Below are 23012 nucleotides of genomic sequence, written 5' to 3'. Positions count from 1 at the left end.
CGGTTGCTATGCAACGGGCCTGCTAGCCCCTCTCTCACAATGTTTTAAGGACACCATTTTAAAAATGTAATGCTCCCTTTATACGCGCAGGCTTGGAACAAGACGATTTGGAATCCCCTTTGGAATATGCCTCCCTTCTCGTAATCACCATTTCTGCAGTACACTTGGGAGAATTCTATGACAAGACTGGAGGCGAGCATTATGCTTCATCTTCCTTTATTTCTACTCTTCAGCAGTTCAACAAACATATATAAAACCATGAAAAGTACACAACAAACTTTTCCATTTTTATTTTTTTTATTTTTAACTACAACCCCCATGAGTCTCTGTAGTCCATGCTCATTCCACCAGTCATGAGCTCCTTCCTGTGCTTAGACTCCTCCTCTTTTACTGCTCTTCAAGCAGATAAGTACCTTTTCTCCACTCTCTGTATGACTGGGATAAATTGCCTGTGTTGGAGTGGGAGATTAGGGTCAAATAAGTTGAGGCATGGTGTGTGTAGGAGATTGTTGTTTGATACATAAAAAAAAAAAAAAGAGAGCATATATAAGGGGAGAAATGTAATGGTTTATTGACAGCACGCATAGGCGAGTTTAATTCGATGTGCGCTCGCGTACACGCGGGCAGCCGGAACAGAGATTCATTTTAGGCGACAGGCGGCAGAAGCCGGTTTGCGAGGCTGACGGCCCCGTGTCGCATACCCGGCACCGCAGGGGTTCAGTCAGGCCTCGCGAACTTCGCGGCTGAGGCCGCTGGACACTCGCGAGCGGCCCCCGCCCTCGGGTGGGAGGAGCGGCGCTCGCGAGTCTTACGAGACTGCCAGACGGCTCTCGCAGCGGTAGCCCCCACCCGCGGGTGGGCGGAGCTACCGCGAGAGGAGCGCGGGGAGCAACGCTCCCATATCAGCCCCCACCCACGGTTGGGAGGAGTCTACCGAGGACGTGTCGCGCAGTATAATCTGCGACGGCGTCAGACTACGCGCCGACACAGCGTTTAAGACGCCGCATGTTTTGATGAGATTCCCCCGAGCAGGGAAGCGCCCAGGCCTTAGCGATCGGATCGCTCGGAAGCTCCGTGTCCAAGAAGTACAACACACGGCAGCCCACGTGTTTTGTGTAAAAAAAAAAATATATATATATATATAACGATACTGCTCCTAGCAGAGGACCGGCGCAACTGAGGAGAGAATAACTCTCAGGAGCCACTAAGCTGTGGACAAGCAAGGTGCAGCCACTGAAAAAAAAAAAAAAGAAGTAAGATAAGAGAATACAAGTAGGTGATCCTACTGTCTCTATACCATCAGGAGGGAGCAGGGGGCGTGCTAAGACACCTGATCCAGGTAATTTGGCACACAGCACTGTTTCAAAATGTCAGAATTTGAGTGGAGTGAGGAGGAGCAGTCACATGACCTCGCTGCCAGCTTCAAGAAAGTGCTAGGGAGCTCCCTCATTGATGCAGTGGCAGAGGGCGTTAGGCCCCTTCAAGAAAGGCTGGAGACGCTGGAAGCTATGCTTTCGCAGCCTGAGGACAGCACCACAGACCGCAAGCGCACGCCCACAGATCCCTTGATAGAGGGACACAAGGGGAGTAAGTTAGCCCTCAAGAGGAAAGCCTCTGTCGACCCCCGGGGCTCTTGGGACGGGGCAGAAGATGAGGCCCCAGAGGTGCCTGATGCGTTTGCGAAGCTGAAAGAAGCATATCTGCGACGACAGGCGGTGCCAGACCTCATGACCCCCTCTCCAGGGGAGGACAATGCAGGAGATGACCCAGGCTCGGAAGATGAGCAGGGAGATGATCAGACCTCACAAGGAGACGAGGAGACCGAGGAGGACTGGGTCAAGCCCAGTGGGGGCAAGAGAGCTCGAAAAGAGAAACACACGACTGATGCCCAAGAGGATATGTTTGACCCGGACAGCATAGGGAATCCAAGGTCCACCGAGTGGCAGCCATCCCCCCCGAGTAGCTCAGTACATGACGGCTAGACTGCGCAAGCCATTGGACAAGGAAGTGAGACAACGGCTGCGTGCAGAGTGTCCGCGACCAGATCTCCCGGGCAAAGTAGCAGAGGCCCCCGAACTCGACCCGAAAATGCTGACCTTCGTGTCAAAAACGAATAAGGATCCCCGCAAGGGTATCGATAGGTCCTGGAAAAGCTGCCAGGAGAAGATCTTAGACCTGTCAGGGCCACTGGCAAAGATCATGGACCTCGCAGAGAGGTCCAAGGACACTGGTGAAGCAGTGGACCCGGAGGCTCTCGCGGGATGGGCGCAGAGAGCGGTCTGCCTGCTCGGAAACGCAAATTGCGCCATAGCCTCAGAGAGGAGAAAGGGTCTATTACTCAAGATAGATTCGAAGCTCAGCGATCTATCATCGTATGAAGCGGGAGAAGGGGCCCAAGGTCTTCTATTCGGAGAGACCTTCGGGAAGGAGATGGGCCGGTTCGTCGGAACATTCGCCTCCCTGGAGAAAGCCCAAGTATCGATCCGCAAAATTTTTCCGAGTAGAGTTTTTGGAGGGACCATCCGCGGTCGGGGTCGTGCAGCCGGTTGCAGCCAAGGAGGGAGAAGACCCCATAATCCCAGAGCACAATACTGGGAGAACAAGGGCCAGGATACATTCTTCCCGTCCAGAGGAAGATTCCTGAGAGGTCGCAGATCCAGGGGATCAGGCCGAGGCCAAGGATTTACGCCAGGTGAGAGCGATTCAGTATCCTCCAGTAGGTGGGAGGACGCGCATGTTTTTAGAAAGTTGGCGCATGATTTCAAGCGATTCCTGGATATTGCAGACCGTCAGAGGACTGCAGCTAGATTTTATAGAAACCCCAATTCAGCGGTACAGGCCACAGGGCCAGAGACTGGCGCAAGCAGAACAAGCATGGCTAGACGGCGAGATCACGCAGCTAGCGCTCAAGCAGGCGATAGAGAGATGCGCGACGGAGCCCAAATTCGTGAGCAATATGTTCCTGGTGCACAGGAAAGAAAAGGTGCGTCCAGTTATAAATCTCAAGGAGCTGAACGGATGGATCGACCGCCACTTCAAGATGGAGGGCATACATCAGCTCAGAGACTCCCTAAGGGAAGGAGACTGGCTGACGCATTTAGATCTGAAGGATGCGTATCTCACGGTTCCGGTACTCGAGGAGTACAGACCTTACCTAGCTTTCCGCTGGCACAAACAGTTCTGGCAATTCAAGACAGTGCCATTCGGGCTGGCTTCGGCTCCCTGGACATTTACAAAGCTAATTAAACCCGTAGCAGCGGCAATCAGAGAAAAGGGCGTCAGACTGATCATCTATCTAGACGACCTTCTGCTGCTAGCAGAAAATCGGGAAGTGCTAATATACCAAACGAGATGAGTACAAGACCTTCTGATATCGCTAGTATTTCTAATGAACATAGAGAAATCAGATACCATACCAGCGCAGAGGTTAGACTTCCTAGGGTTTGTGCTAGACACAAAGAAAGCGACCCTAGAGCTACCAGCGCGAAAGATGAAAGATATAAAGAGGGAGATCAGAGTATGCCTAGAGAGAAGACTAATATCCCTCAGGACATTGGCGAGGATAGTTGGGCTGTTAACAGCATCCATTCAGGCCATATTCCCTGGGCCTCTACACTAACGAGCACTACAGAGGCTGAAGATAAAACATCTTCAACAGGGTCTGAAGTATCACCAACAGGTACCCCTAGATCAGGACTCCATTACAGAGCTAGAGTGGTGGTTAAAGAATATGGACGCCTGGAATGGGCGTGCCATATTCGGAGACAAGCCGGATCTGATTATAGAATCAGACGCCAGCCGGCAGGGCTGGGGAGCCAGATGCGGGAACCTACAGACTGGAGGCAAGTGGAGCGAAGAGGAGCTCCAGCTGCACATAAACTGTCTAGAACTCCTGGCGGGATCGTTCGCGATCAAGGCCTTCACAAGAGGGAGAGTGAAGTCTTGTGTGCTGCTGAAGATGGACAACATCTCGGCGGTAAGGTACATAAACCACTTAGGTGGCACGAGGTCCAAGATGCTGGCGGAGTTAGCGAAGGACTTATGGCACTTTTGCCTTCGGTCAGAAACGTCAGTGACTGCAGAGTATCTGCCGGGCTCACTGAATGTAGTAGCGGATTGGAACTCTCGTTACCTGACAGACTCCAGCGATTGGAGACTGGACCCAGCAGTGTTTCTGAGGCTGGACAGAAGGTGGGGCCCATTGCATACGGACCTTTTCGCCTCCCGGCTCAACGCTCAGACGAGTTTCTATTACAGCTGGAGGCTGGATCCGGGAGCTCTAGGGACGGATGCCTTTCTGCAAGAGTGGACAGGGGGTCCGCATTACGCTTTTCCCCCCTTCGCGATGCTGAGCAGAGTTCTAGCGAAGTGTCGGAGGGAGAGGGCAGAACTAGTATTAGTAGCACCCTTGTGGAAGTCTCCAGTGTGGTTCCCAACGTTAATGGAGCTAGCCACAGACGTTCCCAGAGTCCTTCCCGAAGGAGAGCGACTGCTCACGGACCCAGTTGGATCGTGTCATCCTCTGAGAGTGAGAGGGACACTCCCGTTAGTCGCGTGCAGGATATCAGGAGACGCTGGGCTCTGCCAGGAATTTCGGAGCAGGCTGCGCAGCTTATCGCTGAATTCTGGGCTCCTTCCACTAGGAGGAGCTACGACGCAGCTTGGGCAAAATGGACGAGCTGGTGCAAGAACAGAAGTGTTCATCCCGTTTCAGCACCTGTAGTGGAAATACTAAATTTTCTAGCGGATCTATTGCAGAACGGAAAAGCTTTCCGTACGATAGGAGTGTACAGGTCGGCTATATCAGCGGGACATACGTCAATTGAGGGGGTACCGGCAGGGGAACATCCCGCAGTAGTGAGGCTCATCAGAGGAGCGAGATTCAGAGCGCCACCAGGGCCCAAGTATAGTACAACATGGGACGTGGCGACAGTGTTACGATTACTATCGGACTGGCCAGCAGATAGATACCTTTCTCTCAAACAGCTGTCAGGTAAATTGGCTATGCTATTGTGTCTGATCTCATGTAAACGAGTGTCAGACGTTAAGGCACTAGAGATTAATAGACGAGTCTTCGGACCGGATGGAGTTACCTTTTCCATAGTCAGGAGGACTAAGACAGGCACCCTCACAGTCCATTACCCTTATTTTCCGGACAATTCGAAATGGTGCGTAGCTCGATGTATTAAAGAATACGAGGTCAGAACAGCAGAGAATAGAGCAGCTAGCACTACTCAATTGTTAATAGCGCGTAGGAAACCTTATCACGCTGTAGCATCAGCTACCATAGCCAGATGGGTCAAAGAGATCATGTGCGCAGCAGGGGTGAATGTGGACACGTATGGAGCTCATTCAGTGAGAGGGGCAATGGCTTCGTCAGCCGCGAGAGCAGGAGTGCCTTTGAGTGAAATAATGAGAGCAGCGGATTGGGCGAGCTATCGTACATTTAAAGAGTTTTACTTTAAGCCAGCAGAGGGTTTGGCTGGTACGGTCTTGGGGAAGCTTTGAACAAGCATAATGCTCACCTCCAGTCTTGTCATAGAATGTAGATTACCCTTGCTATCTGCGCAGAGAGTATTCATTCTATTAAAGACTAAGGAGGCGAGCATTAAATTCCCGCCCGATTGATGTACTGAGTAAAAATGTTGAGGAATTTATATGTGAGAGGACAGTACATACGCACCACCCTAAGATTTGTTATTGTGTCTTCATAGGGGAAGAGCAGAAGAATAACTGAAGACAGGGTCGTAGAGAAGAATATCAGGAGGTCGGGAGTGCACCGGCAGTTGAGTTAAAGTTCAGAAGGTTCTTCGCACCATTGACGAGGATCAGTTAATGGACGGGAGTGAATATCAGAGCGAGTAAAAGCAGAGGAGGAGTCTAAGCACAGGAAGGAGCTCATGACTGGTGGAATGAGCATGGACTACAGAGACTCATGGGGGTTGTAGTTAAAAAAAAAAAATGGAAAAGTTTGTTGTGTACTTTTCATGGTTTTATATATGTTTGTTGAACTGCTGAAGAGTAGAAATAAAGGAAGATGAAGCATAATGCTCGCCTCCTTAGTCTTTAATAGAATTAATACTCCCTGCGCAGATAGCAGGGGTAATCTACATTCTTTCGCCTAAAACGTGTTTTTGTGGAAGTTTAAAGCAAAGCTAGTGCCCGTGCAATACAGCAGTGGCGCGAGGTTTAGATTCAATTTTTCACTGGTGCTTAGTGCAGATTGGAAACAGCCAGTTCACCCCATTTTGCCTGCTTTGATGTTTTTTTTTCTGCCTAGTGGAGTGCACTGCTTACCTTGAGATGTCAGGCAGCTGCCACGAATTCTGACAAAACAGTGAAATATTCAGATCTTAAACTGTGTGTGCAGCCCTGCGGAGTTCTGTGTTGCTAGCCTTTTTCCAGTCTCACATGCTTACTTGCCAGACAAGGCAACGTGGGAAGATTCTGCAACCCATGGCGTGATTTGCAGCCACTGTGCAGTGCACTTACTGCTATAAACGAAACTGTGTGCTTAGATGCTGGAGCTAACACGATAAACCGGTATGGACATGTTCATGGTTATTATGATTAAACCGGTATACCGTTACACCCCTATATCGTGATAGTGGGGGGAGGTGGGGAGGTTGCAGGGGGAAGCAATATTAAGCTGGGTAGGGAATTGGGTCTTCCATTGTAGATGAAGAAAGGAATTCATTATTTTTTTACGTGCGTGCAAGCAACTTGTATTGTTTTTTTTCTCTTTATATGCGTTTTTGTTTGCCTCGCCTCACATTTTTACCACATTCTGCTCAGTACTTCTCGCACATTGTAAAAGAAAGCGGCATTGCCAGTGGCACTCAAATAAATGCCATTTCTACAGAACCACTGCATATTTTGTGACCTCATGATCTCATAGTGGGTGGAGACCATGCCAGTAGTCTGCATAAATTCACACATGCTTCTGTTTATAACACACCTTCCGACCTCTGGCTGGGGACAAATTACACCGGCATGGGCCCATACTACTCTTGGTTTTATGCATGAGAAAACGACATTGGCAGTAGGAAAAATCTGCATCACTGCGGTCAGCAACCTCTTCAGGTGACGGATTAAACGTCTACACGACGTGTAACCCAAATGTAGACTGCCATAGTGCACGACAAAGTCAACGTTCGTAACGGAGGCCACATATCTGCAGAGGCGAACCATCCCGTTGACACTGCAGTCATACCGACAGCCCCAGAAAGCGTCCACTCCTTCCAACCCGAAATTACCAGCAACACCTCTTTCCACACACCTGTGCAGATGGCGCACAAAGGTATCACTGACAATGAGCACTTTGTGTCTCTCCATCTCTACCAACCTCAAAACACATTATTGGGAAAGAATTGTACCGCCCCTTCCAGTTGACCACACCCGAAACACCTAATTGTCTATTCCGACAATTCCATTTCCATGACCACCATTCTCATAATGGCAGGGTGTGGCACGTGCGCTTTCCCATCTACAGTGAGGGCCATGGCCCAGTAAAGCAGACACAATACTTTGCACTGGCATTTTTGCAGCACTCCCTCATTGGGTGCTGTGACATTTTCAAACAGCATTCAGCAATCGCATACAAAACCTCTGCATTGCACACTATCATTTCTGTACACCACTCCATATTTACCGTTCAACCCCGATTGCGGGGGACATATAATAAACCTGATTCCCACCTGGTTTTAATATTTCTATCTTTCGACGAAGGGTTGCCTCCTGTTTTGCCCTCCTTCTTCTGAGAACCTATCCTCATTAGGACCCCCCTGATTGTGGCTTTGAATCCTTCCCACAAAGATTGGAACCCCACTTCCCCTGTCATTAAAAGTGAAACTCTTTGATTGCGTTCAGTAGCTCTTGTGAAACTTCAATATCCTTCAAGAGGAAGTCGTTACACCACCAAGATCCCATGGAGCGTGATCTGTCCCCAATACTACCCTCACTGAGTCATGATCCGACCATGGGATTGGGGCAATATGGGACTCTTAAGACCCAAGCCTTAAGATGCAAGTGAACTAGAATTAGGTCTATCCTTAATTGTGTACAACCGAGAAATGGGTAAAAGGCCTATCTCCTTCTGTTGGGAGAGAGAGTGAATCCACCACACCAAGCGTGTCAATGTTTCTAAAACGTAGCAAATCCCCCCCTCATTACTTTGTGCCTCACCAAACTTCCCCAAACGCTTGCGATTTTTCTTCGGGTCAAGCACCATGTTAAAGTCCCCTCCTACTATTAAACAGCCCTCCACAAATACGATTAATTGATCTCTCAACCCCTCCCAGAAGTCACACTGGCCCATATTCGGGGCATTAATTGAGCCCAAGGTAGTCTGTATGCCGTTAATATTCCCCTTGCCAAAAACATAGCACCTGCTCACATCCCACATGACATTGTCCGCTTGAAATCCCAGGCAGGCTGAGACCAGCACTGCCAACCCCTTTTTTCTTTTTTGTGTCTGAGGCCACATATATTTCCCCCAATTCTCTGGATTTCAAGTGGGTTTCCTTATCCCTCGCCCAGTGGGTTTCCTGCAGGCATAGTAAGTCTAATCCTGCCCTCTTAAATTCTCAAAGAACCAACTACCTTTTACTTTGGGAATTAAGACCACATACATTGAGAGAGCCGATAACTACATTACCCAGTGCCATAGTTTGCTCTTGGTCCTGCTATCACAAACCCCCTCTTGCACCAGAGACCTTCCCATTGTATTGCTGTAAACGATTGGTCCTGCTGAAAACACAGTATTGACCAAACAACTAAAAAATGACATAGAACTAACAAACTCACAACTCCAAACAGCCCCCCTAAACCCCCCAGGCATCCAATCCCACTGAGATACATTGCCGGAGACAGAATCAAATCACCAGCCGTCCTCCCGAACGTAGGACCCAGCTCTCAAAGCTCACTTCCTCGAGCCCCCCGCCTTCATTCTGTGTATTATTCCATCCAGCCCCCGCTAAGGGAGCCATGAATCCACATAGCAACATCTTGGATCCGGTCATCTATTCCGCTTCCCTCCCTGGGGAGTGTTGAGTTTCTTGAATTTGCCTGATTTTAGTATCCTGTCTGTCCGGCTGTGGGCTCTGATCTGCGGACCCCTCTCCTGCAAGCTCTGAGTTCTGCTCACTGGGTCTGTCCTCCATGTGTTGCCCTGAGACCTGTTGCATATCATCTTCTGTCACTAGTTTGTAGGAGTAGCCCTCATGTTCAAAAGAAAGTGAGAAGGGGAACCCCCAGCAGTATCTAATCCCCTTTTTGTTTAGCCATTTCGTGAGGGGGCCACATTGGCTTCTCCTAGCCAACATGAAGGCTGACAAATCCAGGAAAATTGTCCAGAGGGCCCACCTTCCTTAGCCTTTTCCAAATCTTCACTTTTTCAAAATAGTAATGAAATCTCACCAGGACTGTTCTCGGGCCTCCAGTGCCTCCTCCAGCGCAGTGAGCCCTGTCAATGGTGGGTTAGTCGAACGTCCAAGCCGAATAGAAGCCTCGACACCTCCATTATGGAGCGATTGATGTCGCTCTCAGGTTCTCCCTCCTTTTCTGGGGCCCCAAAGAAACCGATGTTGTTCCTTCGCTCCCTATTTTCGAAGTCATCCATTTTCAATTGAGACTCCGCCTCGCTGCGCTCCAATTCTGAAATTCTCATGTCTATTTGTGCTTCCATTGTGTCTAGGAATGATTGATTATTCTCGATACCTTGAACCCTCTCATCTAGAGAGTCCTTCCTTTGATCCATTTTATCTAGTCTTTTATCTAATGCGTGCAGCTTCTCTTCATCTCCTCCATTAGCACGACCATGTCCTTTCAGGTCAAGGCTGGGTCATCTGCCATGCTTGCTTGCCTGGCTGAAATGACGTTAACCCTGCTGTCGGTGTGGGGTTGGAATTGAAATTTCAGTAGGACAGGCTTCCAGGTCATCAATGTCTGTAGCCTATATAGAACCCTCTCAGCCTGTAGTGGAGCCTTGTGTACAACTCCCACTTGGCCGCTGTTTGTGTAGCTAGACTTTGATTCTTCTCTGTGCGCCCCTTCTAGGTGGCGTCAGCCTGGTTCCTGAATCTCCAGGTTCCAGGCGAGCCCCGGGGCCAAGGGGAGCATGTTCTCAATGGTTTCACCTTGCAGGGTGTGAGGATCCCCGTTGCTCATGCTGCGGGGGCTGGAAACCCAAGTGTTTGTGTCGCACTCCAGTTGGGCTCCAATGGTTTAACATATGTCTCGGAAGGCTGGGCTCGACATTTCTTCAACTCAGTCCTTCAGGGCAGCTATATCTGGGCCTCCGCGCACCCTCCTAGTAGTCCACCAGTGTGTCTCGTTCTTTCTCTCTCTTCTTCTGACTTAATCCTGGGGGCCTCTTTATGGTGGGGTCCTTCTTTTAAAGCTCACTGCGGTCTGTGACCCGGGTCCCGGGCTTAACCCAATGTTGGTTAGGAGCGCCTGTGGAGGAAACCTCCTTGGGGTGCCTCCAGAGTCTTTGAAGGCCCTCTGGATTGGTCAAGAACTCCCAGCAGCCGGGCAATGTCTTACTCCTGGGGGGTCCCCACAGGCCCTCTCACGCCACTGTTTCAGGGTATCGGGTAATATAATCGCGGCAAAAAATGTTGCGGTAAAAATGCCGCTGTTTGACCCGGTAAAAGTGTGCCCCATTATACCATTTAAGGGGAGCGGGGGTGTCCCCCGGTACCCTTAAATGGTATAATGGGTCTGGGGGTGTCCCCCACATGTTTTAAATGGAATGTGGTGTAAAAACGGTGGCATTTTTGCCGCGAGATTTTGTTACCACAGCAATTTTTGCCGCGATTAGATCACATGGAACCTGTTATGGGCATGAACTAGGAGCAGGCAGTCCACATCTTTTTTTTTTTTTTTTTTGTGTGTGCAATTTTATTGATTTTTCAACAAAGTAACTTAGACTTGCATATCAATTCACATGACAATCTGTATCCACTTGTCTGTGTTTCCGCCATGCCCCCAACCCCCCTCCCATCCCCAGCCTAATCGGCCTTAATTATCTCTACCACATTGCAACTGACTGTACTGTCTATATTATCCTCTAGCCCTGGACTATATCCCTGCTTGCCTACTCTAAGCGGTATCCATGTGTCCAGAGGCAGTAAACTCTGATACTCTGTTTCCATGCATCTGTATCCACATTACGTTCCTCCTGGCCTCAGTGGGCTGCCTCTTGACATACCGTGGTTTCTGCTTTCGTCCATTTCTGGAGGTCCTCCCACCAGAAACGTACTTCCGGACCCTTGCATGCTTTCCACCCCATTGCTGTTCTACCCTTCGCCAGTATATATGCAAGGTCTTTCAACTTACTCGCAAGTCTCGCCATCTTCGGTCTTGCAAATCTACCCAGCAGACAGGCCATGGGAGAACTAGTATGTAGTGTAATGCCGCTCGTGTTAAGGCTTGGGTTATCTCTTCCCAATATTATCTAATCTTCGTGCGTGCCCAAAACAGGTGTACTAGATTAGCATTAATTAATAAACATTTAGGGCAGGATTGTTGTGTTGAATTATTGAATTTGGAAATTTTATTCAGGGTTAAATACGTCCAATAGGTCACGTACAATTGTAACCTTGCGTTTCTGGACACCTTGTGGTAAGCCGTTTCTCTGCCCGATACTTCATCTGTCATTGGTTACTGCATGGATGGGAGACCTGGATGGCAATCGTGTCACTGGCCAGTGATTCTTTTCACACCCAATGTCACTATAGCTGTAAAAATATCCCCTGCTCTCCCCCTCTCCCCCACAACACGCGCTGTTTCTGTGACGCAGTTTGCTTTGAGATGTCAGCTATTTGAGGCTACAGCCGAGGCTGCTGAAAGCTTTGTCTTGCAAACTCGGCACCTAGACCGCCTCGAACTCCCATATTTCACTTGGTGCCCTCTAGCCATCCCCACCGCTAGCCTGCATGTTTTTTGACCTGCAAATAGCTTTTTTTCATCTGTTTCATTTTCCCATATCCTCAGCTATAGCTGTGGTTATCTCGCGCATTGAGAGAAAAATAAGATGGCGGTCGTTTCATTTCCAAAAAACCCTGGTTTTGGGTAAATCCCTCAGCTACAGCTATCTATTTTTGAGAAGGGGCACCCCCCCTTCTCCGTCAAATATTTAAATAACTACTACATGGAATAACCCCAAACCACGCATGGATCTTGAGTTTACGATTCGTGCCCAAGTTGTTTTGGACCTGGTCCAAGTTGTTTTGGACCTGGTCCAAGTTGTTTTGGACCTGGTCCAAATTTGTCCAGCGGTTTGGGCTGTGTGCTTTGACAAAAATGTACCTACTTTGTCTATGGAAAATTGAATGGGCCATACTTTTGGAACCCTTTTTATTCTTGTCTTTTTTATTTTTCAACAATTCTTAACGAAACTTTGCAGTAGCCTCCGAGTCCTTAATCGCTTTCACATTTCAGTCAAATCAGTTACTCTAATCAAAAGTTTACTATGGGAGTCCTACTCAACTAAACTATATGTATATGTTTGTGTGTGTAGATGGGCATTGTGGAAGTATGACTTGGCTCAAATGAACTTTCCTACTTTCACATTTCAGGTCAGAGGGCTTTTTTTCCCCCCCAAACCTTTTTTTACCCACCATAACTTTGTGTGTTGATCCAGAATAAGTTGGTAGCCTAATTAAGTTAACAAAGTCATTTATTTTATGTGATCTCAGTTTGTATCCCAGTCCCTTGTGTCTGAGCATATTCAATTGTAACTTAATGCTTGGCTGAATATTGTAGCACGTAGCTACTATCTTGGGGAAACTAGTCAACCAATACATAAACGCATGAGCCTCCAGTGTCAAGCGATGTACTAACGAGAATCCAGCGGGTCAGCGTTTTTCAGAAGCAAATTGTACCCTTGATGATCTGAAAATTACTGTAATTTCAGGAACGACAAAGCCAGAAAGACCTATGAATTGAAATGCATGCACATTGTCAATGCTCCGGCAGGGGGCTTGAACAGACATTGTGGTTTCATGGGTCACTGTTCCAACTAACCGACTTTCACTTTTTTCACACACAGAGATCCAGGGACCACAACATCCAGACCAAACACTTTCCATCATTGTTTCAAAATGCTGTACAGACATTCAACTGGCATTGCACCAGCCCAGCCAGCCTCCCTAAGGCAAAGAACTGTTGTTAGATTCCCTCCAACCCAGCCCCATCTGCCCTCAAAATGCCCAATCTGAAAAGCTTCCCAGAGACTTCTCAGCAACCCTGTCCCTGGTCAAGCCCCACCATTGCCTCTTGATTGTGATGTAACCTTACTTTCATAAACAGGTCCTCCTTCATAGCTATATCTGTTTACGTGGGCTTAATGCTGCTTTGTATATAGCAATGTTCACTGGAATAAGCCTTAGTGAAGAAATGTGTTGTCCTTGTGCTCTCCCTACCTCTTAAATTATGGGAATAGAGGAATTTAGAAATTATGCTCTGTGAATTATTATGCTGAAGGTCCGAGTATGGTGAAGCCCTAAATGGCTAGATTATAGCTATCTGTTCAAAGATATATCGAATGACCTGGGAAATAAATTGTCCCATAATAATTTCATCCAGTAACTTAATATGCATATTTCCATGAAAAAATGTCTTGGGTTGTTGTAGTTGAGTCTGAATTTTCTCTCAAATCTCTTCACAGATTACAACGTACTCCTATCAAGCTTCAATGTTATGCATTAGATACACTAACGTCTGCTAAGGAATCTGTTGGATATGTAGTGCTTGACTTAAGAGCTGTTCAAGAAAAGAAAACGGTACTGTATAGAAGTCAGAAATGGTCAAATAAATTGGTTGTTTCTGTTGCTTGTGAAAATTATGGTATTGCGACATGTCGGATATATGCATCAATCTGGATTAATGAAGAAATTTGGTATCTGAAATAGGAAATCATTTTATAATGGTTGTAAAATGCCCATTGATTCAAAGCAATACAGTTTATGATGATCAAAAGTAGAAATAATTGGCTAATCATGTTATACAAGCTTTCTTGCTTTTGTGACAAATGCCTTTATGTTGTCCCTTCTCCCCGGGAGAGGGACCCTTCGCATGGGACCAGGGAGGTGAGGCCGCTACCATTTGCCCCCCCCCCACTCCTCAGGTGTGGTATTCAGTGGGAGGATCCCATAGGTGGGGGTGGGGAATGCCTCTCTGGGAGAAGTGAGGGTTGTTGAGGGGTAACGTGGTATACACACCATCCTGCTGTTAAACATAAGGCATCCAGCACTATATGTAGGACTCGGATACCACCCATCCTCTTTATACTCTTGCTTCCACTAATTTCCTTATACATAGTAATTGTGTTTTTCAGGCAAATAACACTGTCGTCGAGGAAGAGTGAGGGAAGAGAAAATATGGATAACTTCAAAATTACTGTCGCAAGGAAGAGCAGGGTGATGAAGAGCCCCACGTGGAATTGCTACGAGCATGCTAGCTATTGGAAGGTAGAAAGCAGTCGGGACATAAAAACTGACAAGGGGTTTCCCCTTGGGGTCTGTCCTGCTCCAGAGTAGCTTCCCGCCAGGGAGCGGAACGCAGAGGAGAGGTCCTGCGGCAGACCGGACCGCCTGGAACCGAAAGGCAGAGGATGGCAAGGCAGGAAAACACAACTACGTACGTGGTTGTGGGATCCGGTGGCAGAAGCAAAGCTGCCAGAGTGGTCCAGGCGAGACTCAACGCACTGAGACACCAGCGTGGTACAGCCACTGAACGAAGACCACGAGAGCCCAGGGGAAGCCGCAGAAGCTGTCTGGTGTTGCTGAGGACTGTAACACTCGCAAACCGAGTACAAAGGTACACAGAGGGGGGGGTGGAGGGGCTGGGAGGGCACTCTGATATCCCAGATGCTGTGGTTGGGCGTAAGTGCAGAGCCATCTTCCTCGTCAGAGTGTGACCAAAGAGAGTAGGGAGTTGAGAATGGGGGTGGTGAAGAGCACCCCAGAGAGACTGGCAGAGAGGTCTGGCAGGATAGTGAACCAGGTCTAGTCCAGGGATATTTCAAAGTTGAGCAAGGGGTTTGGGAACTACAGAACGAGACAAGATGTTCAGGGGAAGAGGACCTTTGGCATGTAGCACGAGAAGGCCAAGGGAAGAAACCCTGTGGCACACGTCATGGAAATCCCAAGGGGGAAGAAAGACCCTTTTGGCACAAATCATGAGAATACCAGTGGAAGGGAGTCATATCCTTTGGCAGAAGACAACTGTGATGGAGACTATTGATGGAGAACATGATGAACGCTTAGGGAAGGGAGTTGCCTTCCCAATATTGTTTTGGAACTTGGAACTTTATTTTTTTACTTTTATTTAACTTCTCTTTTTTTTTTTATTTGAATAAGTTTTATAGAATACAGTAAATAACATGCATATAGCATTTGGCAGGTATTACAACCAACATTCTGTCGATTCATCCCTCTTCTAAATGTACTACATTTCTAAAACCGTAACCCAGCGTTGTTTCTCACTCCCTCGCACATGTGTTTTTTTTTTTTATATTTTCAATAACGTTGTGTGCGGTCTGCTCACCATACTTTCTTATTCCGCAGTTCAGGCATATCTAACATGGTGCAAATGAGCACCCACTCCAAGGATTCCCAGGCACGCGTACTTCGTAGATCATGTAGTTATGCATTTGCTATTGGCTCATACGTCATTCCCTCTGTGTTGACCTTCTTGGCGGATTGGGCATGTACTCATTTACAAAATCTTTCCACATCGATTCATTTTGTGCCGCTTTCCCGTGGAGGGCTGCAGTGATTCTTTTCATGTGGCGACGTCAATCCACTCTCTTACTCTGGACCGAGTTCACTTTCCACTTGATCACCAAACAGGCACGTGCGGCGAGCAGTAAAGGACCACTATTCCAGACGTTCTCCTCGTTTCACCCTCACATTCTTCCAACCCAAATAGTATTAGAAGGGCTGCAGCCTCACGGGAGATCCCATCTATCTGCTTGATCCAGCCAAGGACCTCATTCCAGAATACCTGAACCCTGGGACACCCACCACATGTGCCAGTAATTGGCCCTCTCCCCACATTGATGCCAGCATGAGGGACTCGTGGCTTGAAACATCTTCGACTACCTGTGCGGGTCGTATTGCCATCTATGGAGTAACTTGATGGCCTGCAGTTTATATTGTGCCGCTATGGACACTTGCGAGGCCCCTTTGCTCATCTTTGCCCATAATTCTGCGTTCAATTCCATATTTAAATCCCGTTCCCACTTGTTCTTTAGATTTGATCCTTTCCTAGTATCTAACAGTGCTCTGTACATGCTTGATCAGACCCTTGGTTTCTGTTACTGTGTCAAGTACTTTCTCAAACGTGGTGAGATCCCTCTGTACCTTCTCACGCCTTTCCTTCCTCATAAGGGTGCCCTTAAGTTGCAGAAAGGCAAAGACAGGTAATGTGTGTATTCGTAGTGCTTCTTTCAATTCAGTGATTGTGCGAGACACCAGCCTTCCATAGTGGATCTACACTCTCGAGACCCGCCTCAAACCAGAATTTGAATCGAGCACGATCTGGGATTTCCGCATGTGCTCCTGGGGCCCATATATGGCTTAGGGGACAAGGCCACGTGGTGACCCCACCCACCCCCTCATGTCTGCCCCGTCCCTCCAGATGTCCCATATCGTGCCCAGTGTGGGTTGGCTTTGGAGTCTTCAAAGAAATTTTTTTCTGGGGACCCATAGCCATTCTGAGACGGTGGCAGGGGCTATATTATAGATATCGAGGTGTAGCCACTGCAAATCTTTCCTTCCTCTCGAATGGGCAATCAATACTCTCAGTTGTGCTGCTTGGTAGTATATTTTCAGATCAGGGAGGCCCACCCCTCCTTTTTCCTTGGGCAAGAAGAGAACCTCATATGCTATACTCGCTTGTTTCCCCTTCCATAGGAATCTTAGAATGGCTCTTTTTATTTCCCTAGAGAATGCCTCTGGGAGTTAGAGTGGAAGCATTTGGAATGGATATACGAATCTTGGGAGACACACCATTTTTATTGATCGTCGGCTTCTGCCACTTTGCCAAATCTGCATGAAAACAACCCGGGAGGTGGGGGAAGTTTGCAACATATTGGTTCTCTAATTCCTGTGTCAGATTGATCCCTAGATAGCGCAGGGTTGCCCCTCCCATCACAAGACCGAGTGCAGAGAGACTGGCGGTGCTCTCGAGGGTGAGTTCTCGTAGTGGGAACAGGATGGACTTATACCTAATTAATCTTGAAACCTGAAAGTCCCCCGTAGCGTTCTATTAGATGTATAGCTCTAGGAATTGATATTAGGGTTTTTTTTACATGTAAGAGAATGTCATCGGCATAGAGGGCTACCTTTATATTCTTTTCCGTCTACCTGGAGACCCTCTACCTGAAGATCCGCTCTAAGTGTCTGAGCAAGGTGTTCCAGGGAGAGGGCGAACAAAATCGCTGAGAGAGGGCAGCCTTGTCAAGTCCTGCTTTCAGGAAGCGCCACTCCACCCTGTCAAATGCTTTTTCAGTGTTGATTGACAAAAGTGCAGGGTCACCTGACATTCTCTTTGACTTGTGTATTAAGTGGAGAGTCTTGCGCATCGTGTCAGCGCCCTATCTCCCCAAAATAAATCTGTCCTGATAGGATTGTATTAGTAGGGGCAAGTGGATCTCAAGTCTATTTGCCAGTACTCTGGTATAGATCTTTGCGTCAATATTGAGTAGTGAGATGGGACGGTATGATCCGCATAGCTTGGGATCTTTGCCTTCCTTGGGGATCACAGAGATTAGCGCTCGAGAGGATTCAGGAGCCTCACTTGTCTGCAGGATGTCGTTGAATAAGTCAACCATAAAGGGGAGGAGAGACTAAAGGAAGTTCTTATAAAATCCTGCCATATACCCGTTGTTGACTGGCGCTTTCCCTAATGGGAGTCTCTTAATCGCTCTCTCAATCTCGTCGGCTGTGATCGGAGCCTCCATCGCTTCTGCTTTGTCTCGAGCGAGTCTCGGCATGTCCACTCCCTGCAAGTACTGGTCTATTTCCTTTCTCCCTGAACCATTTCGGATCTATATAGCTGTTCATAAATGTTTGCAAAGGCCTCCGGGATCTCTTTCGTCTCCGTCTGGGCAGCATCCCGGCCCACCCCAATAGCGGCAACCCACCTCTACGCCCGTTGTCCCCGCAGCCTAGCAGCGAGTTGTGCATCTGCTTTATCACCCTTCTCATAATGCTTTTGCCTGAGAAATTGGAGTTTGCGTTTAACTTGTCCCTCAAGGAGCCGGAGCTCCTCCCTTTTCTGTAATGGCTTCTGCGACTCTCTCCGCCCTCCCCTCAGTGGAATTTCACACTGCAATATCTAATTGTGTGCTCTCCCTCCTCAGTCTATCCTCTGTCAGAGCCCTTTCTCTTTTTCATAGCCCCCTCCTTGATCAGGATACCCCGCCATGTTGCCTTCCCCCACCTCCCACACTATTCTTAGATACCTCGCCCATGTCATTAATTCTAAAGTTCTACTTAATTTCACCCTCTAGTTCCGTGCAGAAGACCGGGTCCTTCTACAAGGTTTCATTGCAACCCCACTTTGCACCTTTATGTGGGAGGGCGGTCCGTTTCAGGTCAATGCTAACCATGTCATGGTCTGACCACGAGACTGGCGCAATCTCTGAGGCGGTCGCAATCTCGCTCATTACTTCCAAAAGGTACAGGTAGTCTATTCTAGTAAATGTAGAGTGAGGTGCTCAGTAGAATTTAAATCCAGTCTCATTGGGATAAAAGCTTCACCAGATGTCCTGTAGACCGTACATCTCAATCATTTCCATCACCCCTGCACGGCCACAGTCTACCGGCTCACGTGCTTCTGGGTTGCCAGCCTGTCCATCCCAGGTGGGGTCTGCCCATAAGTTAAGGTTTCCGCCCAAAATGACATGCCCTGAGGCTTGTAACATTACCTTCGGGATAATGCGTTTTAGGAAGCGTGACTGCCCAACGTTGGGAAAATAAAGTGTTGCAAGTGTGAGTGTAGAATTGCGTATCTTGCCCACCACTATGATGGACCTCCCTTCCACGTCTGCCCACTTCTTGCTAATTTCAAGATTGAGCCCCTTCCTTACCAGTATACCCACTCCTGCTTTCCGCAGAGAGCCATAGCTCCAGTGTTCAGTTCCCTCTTTGGAGTACAAAACCCTATGTTCTTCCCCACGTACATACTTGGTCTCTTGGAGGAGAAGCACATCAAGCCTCGCTCTCTTAAATTCCCTGCACACTAATGATCGCTTTGTAGGTGAGTTCAGTCCTTTTAACATTGAGCGTGCCCACCCTGAGATGCCGGAGTCTAGTGGATTGAGATTCTACCACCATATCCTTCTGTCGTCTATACCACTCATGTGGTGCGCACATACAACCTCTCCTCAGTACCTTTTCTTGTATCGTAAAACACCATTATGCAGAAACTTGTTCATGTCTGCCCCCCCTCCCCTCAACCCCAGCCCCCACCCCTCAACCCCTAGCGGCATCCGACCTAGCCGGGCTATCCTCACCCAACCAATCCTGGACCACCAGTGGGAACCGTACCTTCTGCGGTCCCTTCTCAAGTCACCACAACAAACATTGACGCCCCCCTTCATTCCCCCCCAAATCACAACGCTAATTAAACCCTCCTATCTTTTCAAAGTGAGCCTGTTCCCGCCAAAAACATTCACTGTGAATGTCTGGGTCGGGTATGCTAATAACTCTCCCTGTTTACCTTTGGTGTAACCCCTTTGAAGTATCACAATATGCTGCGGAGATCAGCCATTGACGCATGTTCAGATGTTTGCACAATATTTGGTTTATCGTATCACCTCAGGGCGACCCTCCAGTACCTTGTTAGCTCAAGTCAGCAAGGTAGCCTGTAACTGCCAATGGTACATGCGACTCTCTTGCTGCGGAAACTCACTAGATCATTGTCTCACCTCGGGCAAGGTGTCCTTTCTTCAGTGTTGCCTTGTTCGCTTAATCCTCTGAGTTCCGCAACTGGCGAGGCGTTCATCCTTCTATACTTTCTGGATCCCGGGATCCGCCTCTGTCTTGGTACTTGGATACGCCATTGCCTGTTGTCGTCACGTCCTTCTCCTTGGTTCTGTTTGTTGTCCCAGTTTCCTACCAGGTCTGATGGGCAGGCCTTTGTCCTTCTCCATTTTCAGTCTAACCGTATTTCCTTCCCATTCAAACGTGAGAGAGACGGGGTAGCCCCAACCGTATCAATTCCCTTTTCTTTGATACATTTGGTTAGAGGCATACACATACTTTGCATGGCAAGTGTGAGGATTGATCTTGGAAGATCACTCTTGTCGTGTCGAGAAGGATTTGTGGGCAGCGCTTGGCCTTTTCAAGAATTCTAGCTTTGTTGGCTTAGTTGTGGAACCGTGCACGGACTGTTTTTGAACCATCCAGCTCTGTGTATATGATCGATCTTTGGTTCATCGACTGAGTCATCTTCGAAAAGGACTTTCACTATCGCTTGTAGAGTCCTTTTCAAGTCCTGCTCGGTTTCGCCTTCCCTATCCGGGATCCCAAAGAACAGTACTTTTCGTCGTTCCCGATTTTCTAAATCGTCCATCTTCAGATGGAACTCCTCCTCTCTGGCCTCTATCTCTGCAATCCTTTGGTCCATTTGTGACTCCAAGGTGTCCAGGGAGGTTTGATTGTGTCCTAACCCCTGTAGTCTCTCTTCGATTTTATCAATTCTATGCGTTATCTTGTCAACCTTCCCACCAATATAACCCAGCGGCAGCATTCTCCACTAATGCATCCGACTGGGTTAAATCCTTCTTATTAAATCGGACCACCATCTTCTCCCCTTCGGCCTCAGCAGACTCCATTCCTGTACTGTGTGGTGTCCCTCAAGGATCTTGTGTGTCACCCACATTATACAATATATTTACGAAGCTTCTCTTCGACCGCCTGGACAATATGGGTGTCATCTACACGAACTATGCAGATGACACTCAAGTCCTCCTCCCCCTCACTGGCTGTTACGGACATGATTCCAAACTGCTAAATAATATCTATCTCGAAATCCAAGCCTGGGTGGCTACCAACAGCCTTTGCCTCAATGACGACAAGACCAAGTTGATGATCGTGGTTACTCGGGCACACCTGAATAAACTCGACACTAGATACTCGTCTTTTGTCATTGACTTTTATATAATCAACGTCTCTAAAGAGATAAACACGGGGGGGGGTCTACCTCGATTCAACTCTCTCTTAAACAGGTCAACAGTGTGGCGTCATCCACGTCCTACACTAATAAACTGATCTACAGCTGTAAATCTTACTTATCTACAAGCAGTTGCCCAACGCTGGCCAGAGCACCTGCATTATCTAAACTTGACTATTGCAACACATTATTCCTTGGTTCATTTTAACACAATATAAATAAACTCCAGGTACTCCAGCATAACTCTCTGAGAGCAGCACGTAGTCTTCCCGGATCTTGCCACATTTCTACTCAGACCGAACGCCGACTGGCTACCCATCCGTGACAGAATCACACTACGTCCCCTGGTCATCAAGCATAAATGCCTCACAAACTCAGCCCCGAAATACTTGGCTGACAAAATTTGTAAACACCAACCCACACGTACTACCAGATCCTACTCCCATAACCTGGTGGTACCAAGATACAATCTAAAAACAGCGTGAGGAGCCAGCTTTCCAGTCCAAGCTGCCAAACGATGGACATCTGTCGCCCATTCCTCTTAGACAGGAGCCCTCCTTCCTCACCTTTAAAGCCAGTATAAAAAAATTGGCTGAGCAACAAGCCTCTTCACTAAAATGCAATAACTAGGTTTTCCGACTGCTGTCTATCATTGCTACTGCTCAGCATCTTGCTTGTTATACTACTGTACACTTTCAAAGGGATTGTCCTCCGACGTATTCCTTATCTTAGATAATTTGTCTCCAGCTTGCTGGCCTCGGAATTTTTTTCTCTGTAGAGGGCACTGCACGTCGACGTCCGCCAAGTTGGTGTCCCTCGACAGCCTCCGTATCGGCGCCAACGTCACCATGCCCATAAATAGCCACGCGCGGCGTCCGTTGCTCAGTTCTGTTTTTCCGCGCTTCGTGGGGCCTCGGAATATCGTTGCTCAGTTCAGTCAGATAATCCTCTTATATTTCCTCGATAAAACCAACTCGTACTCGATGGCTTCCTCATCCGAACCGACGACTCCGCGGTCCGCTTCAAAAAATGTCGAGACTGTGGAAATAAAATGTCGATAAGGGATCCTCACAGGATCTGTTTGTGGTGCTTGGTAGTCGAGCACCATTGTTCTGAGTGTGAGGACTGCATGTCCATGACGGCGAAAGCCTTGAAGGAGCTTAAGGGGAAGCTCGAGAGAGGCAAGTCAGTCAAAACCACCTCGAAAGTTTCTTTGGTCGAGGCATTCGTCTCCTCGCCGTCTAAAGCATTCCCATTCTAGGTCTCGAAGCAGCTCCCACCACTCGTCGAGATCTAGACACTCAAAAAAGAGACGTCGAAGATCCCCTTCCTCGTCATCTTTTGTCTCCTGCCCCACAAAACACAGCTCTCAGGCTGAGTGGGAGGAATTCAGGAAAAAGATGCTAAGCGTCTTCGAGAAAGCGGCCTCAACCCCCTCGAAGACAGCTGAGGGTGATGCCCTGGGTGAAAAACCCAAAAAATCGAAACGCAGCGATTCTTTGCACCCGGCGAAAGAGTCCATCCGAGAGCGCCACGGGCCATCGGGTAGGAAGGCACCATCTTCGTCGTCGAAGATCCCTTCGACTCAAGGATCGACGCCATCAATGCCGTTGTCGAAGGGTTCTTCGACGCATCGGTCGATAGAATCGACGCCGACATCGACGCCGATTTAAAAGAAAAAACCACGGCTACTTCACAGCCAACGGTTATACCCAGAGCCTCCAGCACGACGCTGAGAACGTCGTCGACATCCTGAAGTAGGATCCCGATCCTCTCGAGTTCCTCGAGGCCTCTTCCAGTTTTCTCGACGCCTTTCTCAGCGC

The 23012-nt window shown here is 48.2% G+C and overlaps 1 protein-coding gene across 1 annotated transcript in view; it reads left to right on the top strand.

The window, feature by feature from the left end:
• Nucleotides 1–23012, top strand: part of CEP120 (centrosomal protein 120) — a 1008936-nt gene that overhangs the window by 178639 nt on the left and 807285 nt on the right. The window contains exon 3 of the mRNA XM_069625584.1: nucleotides 13673–13787. Within this exon, the coding sequence (XP_069481685.1) occupies nucleotides 13673–13787 (115 nt within the window). The remainder of the gene's footprint in view (nucleotides 1–13672; nucleotides 13788–23012) is intronic.

The sequence above is a fragment of the Ambystoma mexicanum genome, chromosome 6p (genome assembly GCF_040938575.1).
Source record: "Ambystoma mexicanum isolate Mex_15411 chromosome 6p, UKY_AmexF1_1, whole genome shotgun sequence".
NCBI lineage: Eukaryota > Metazoa > Chordata > Amphibia > Caudata > Ambystomatidae > Ambystoma > Ambystoma mexicanum.
The sequence above is the reverse complement of the archived record's forward strand: the minus strand, read 5'-3'. Positions and strand labels throughout refer to the sequence as shown.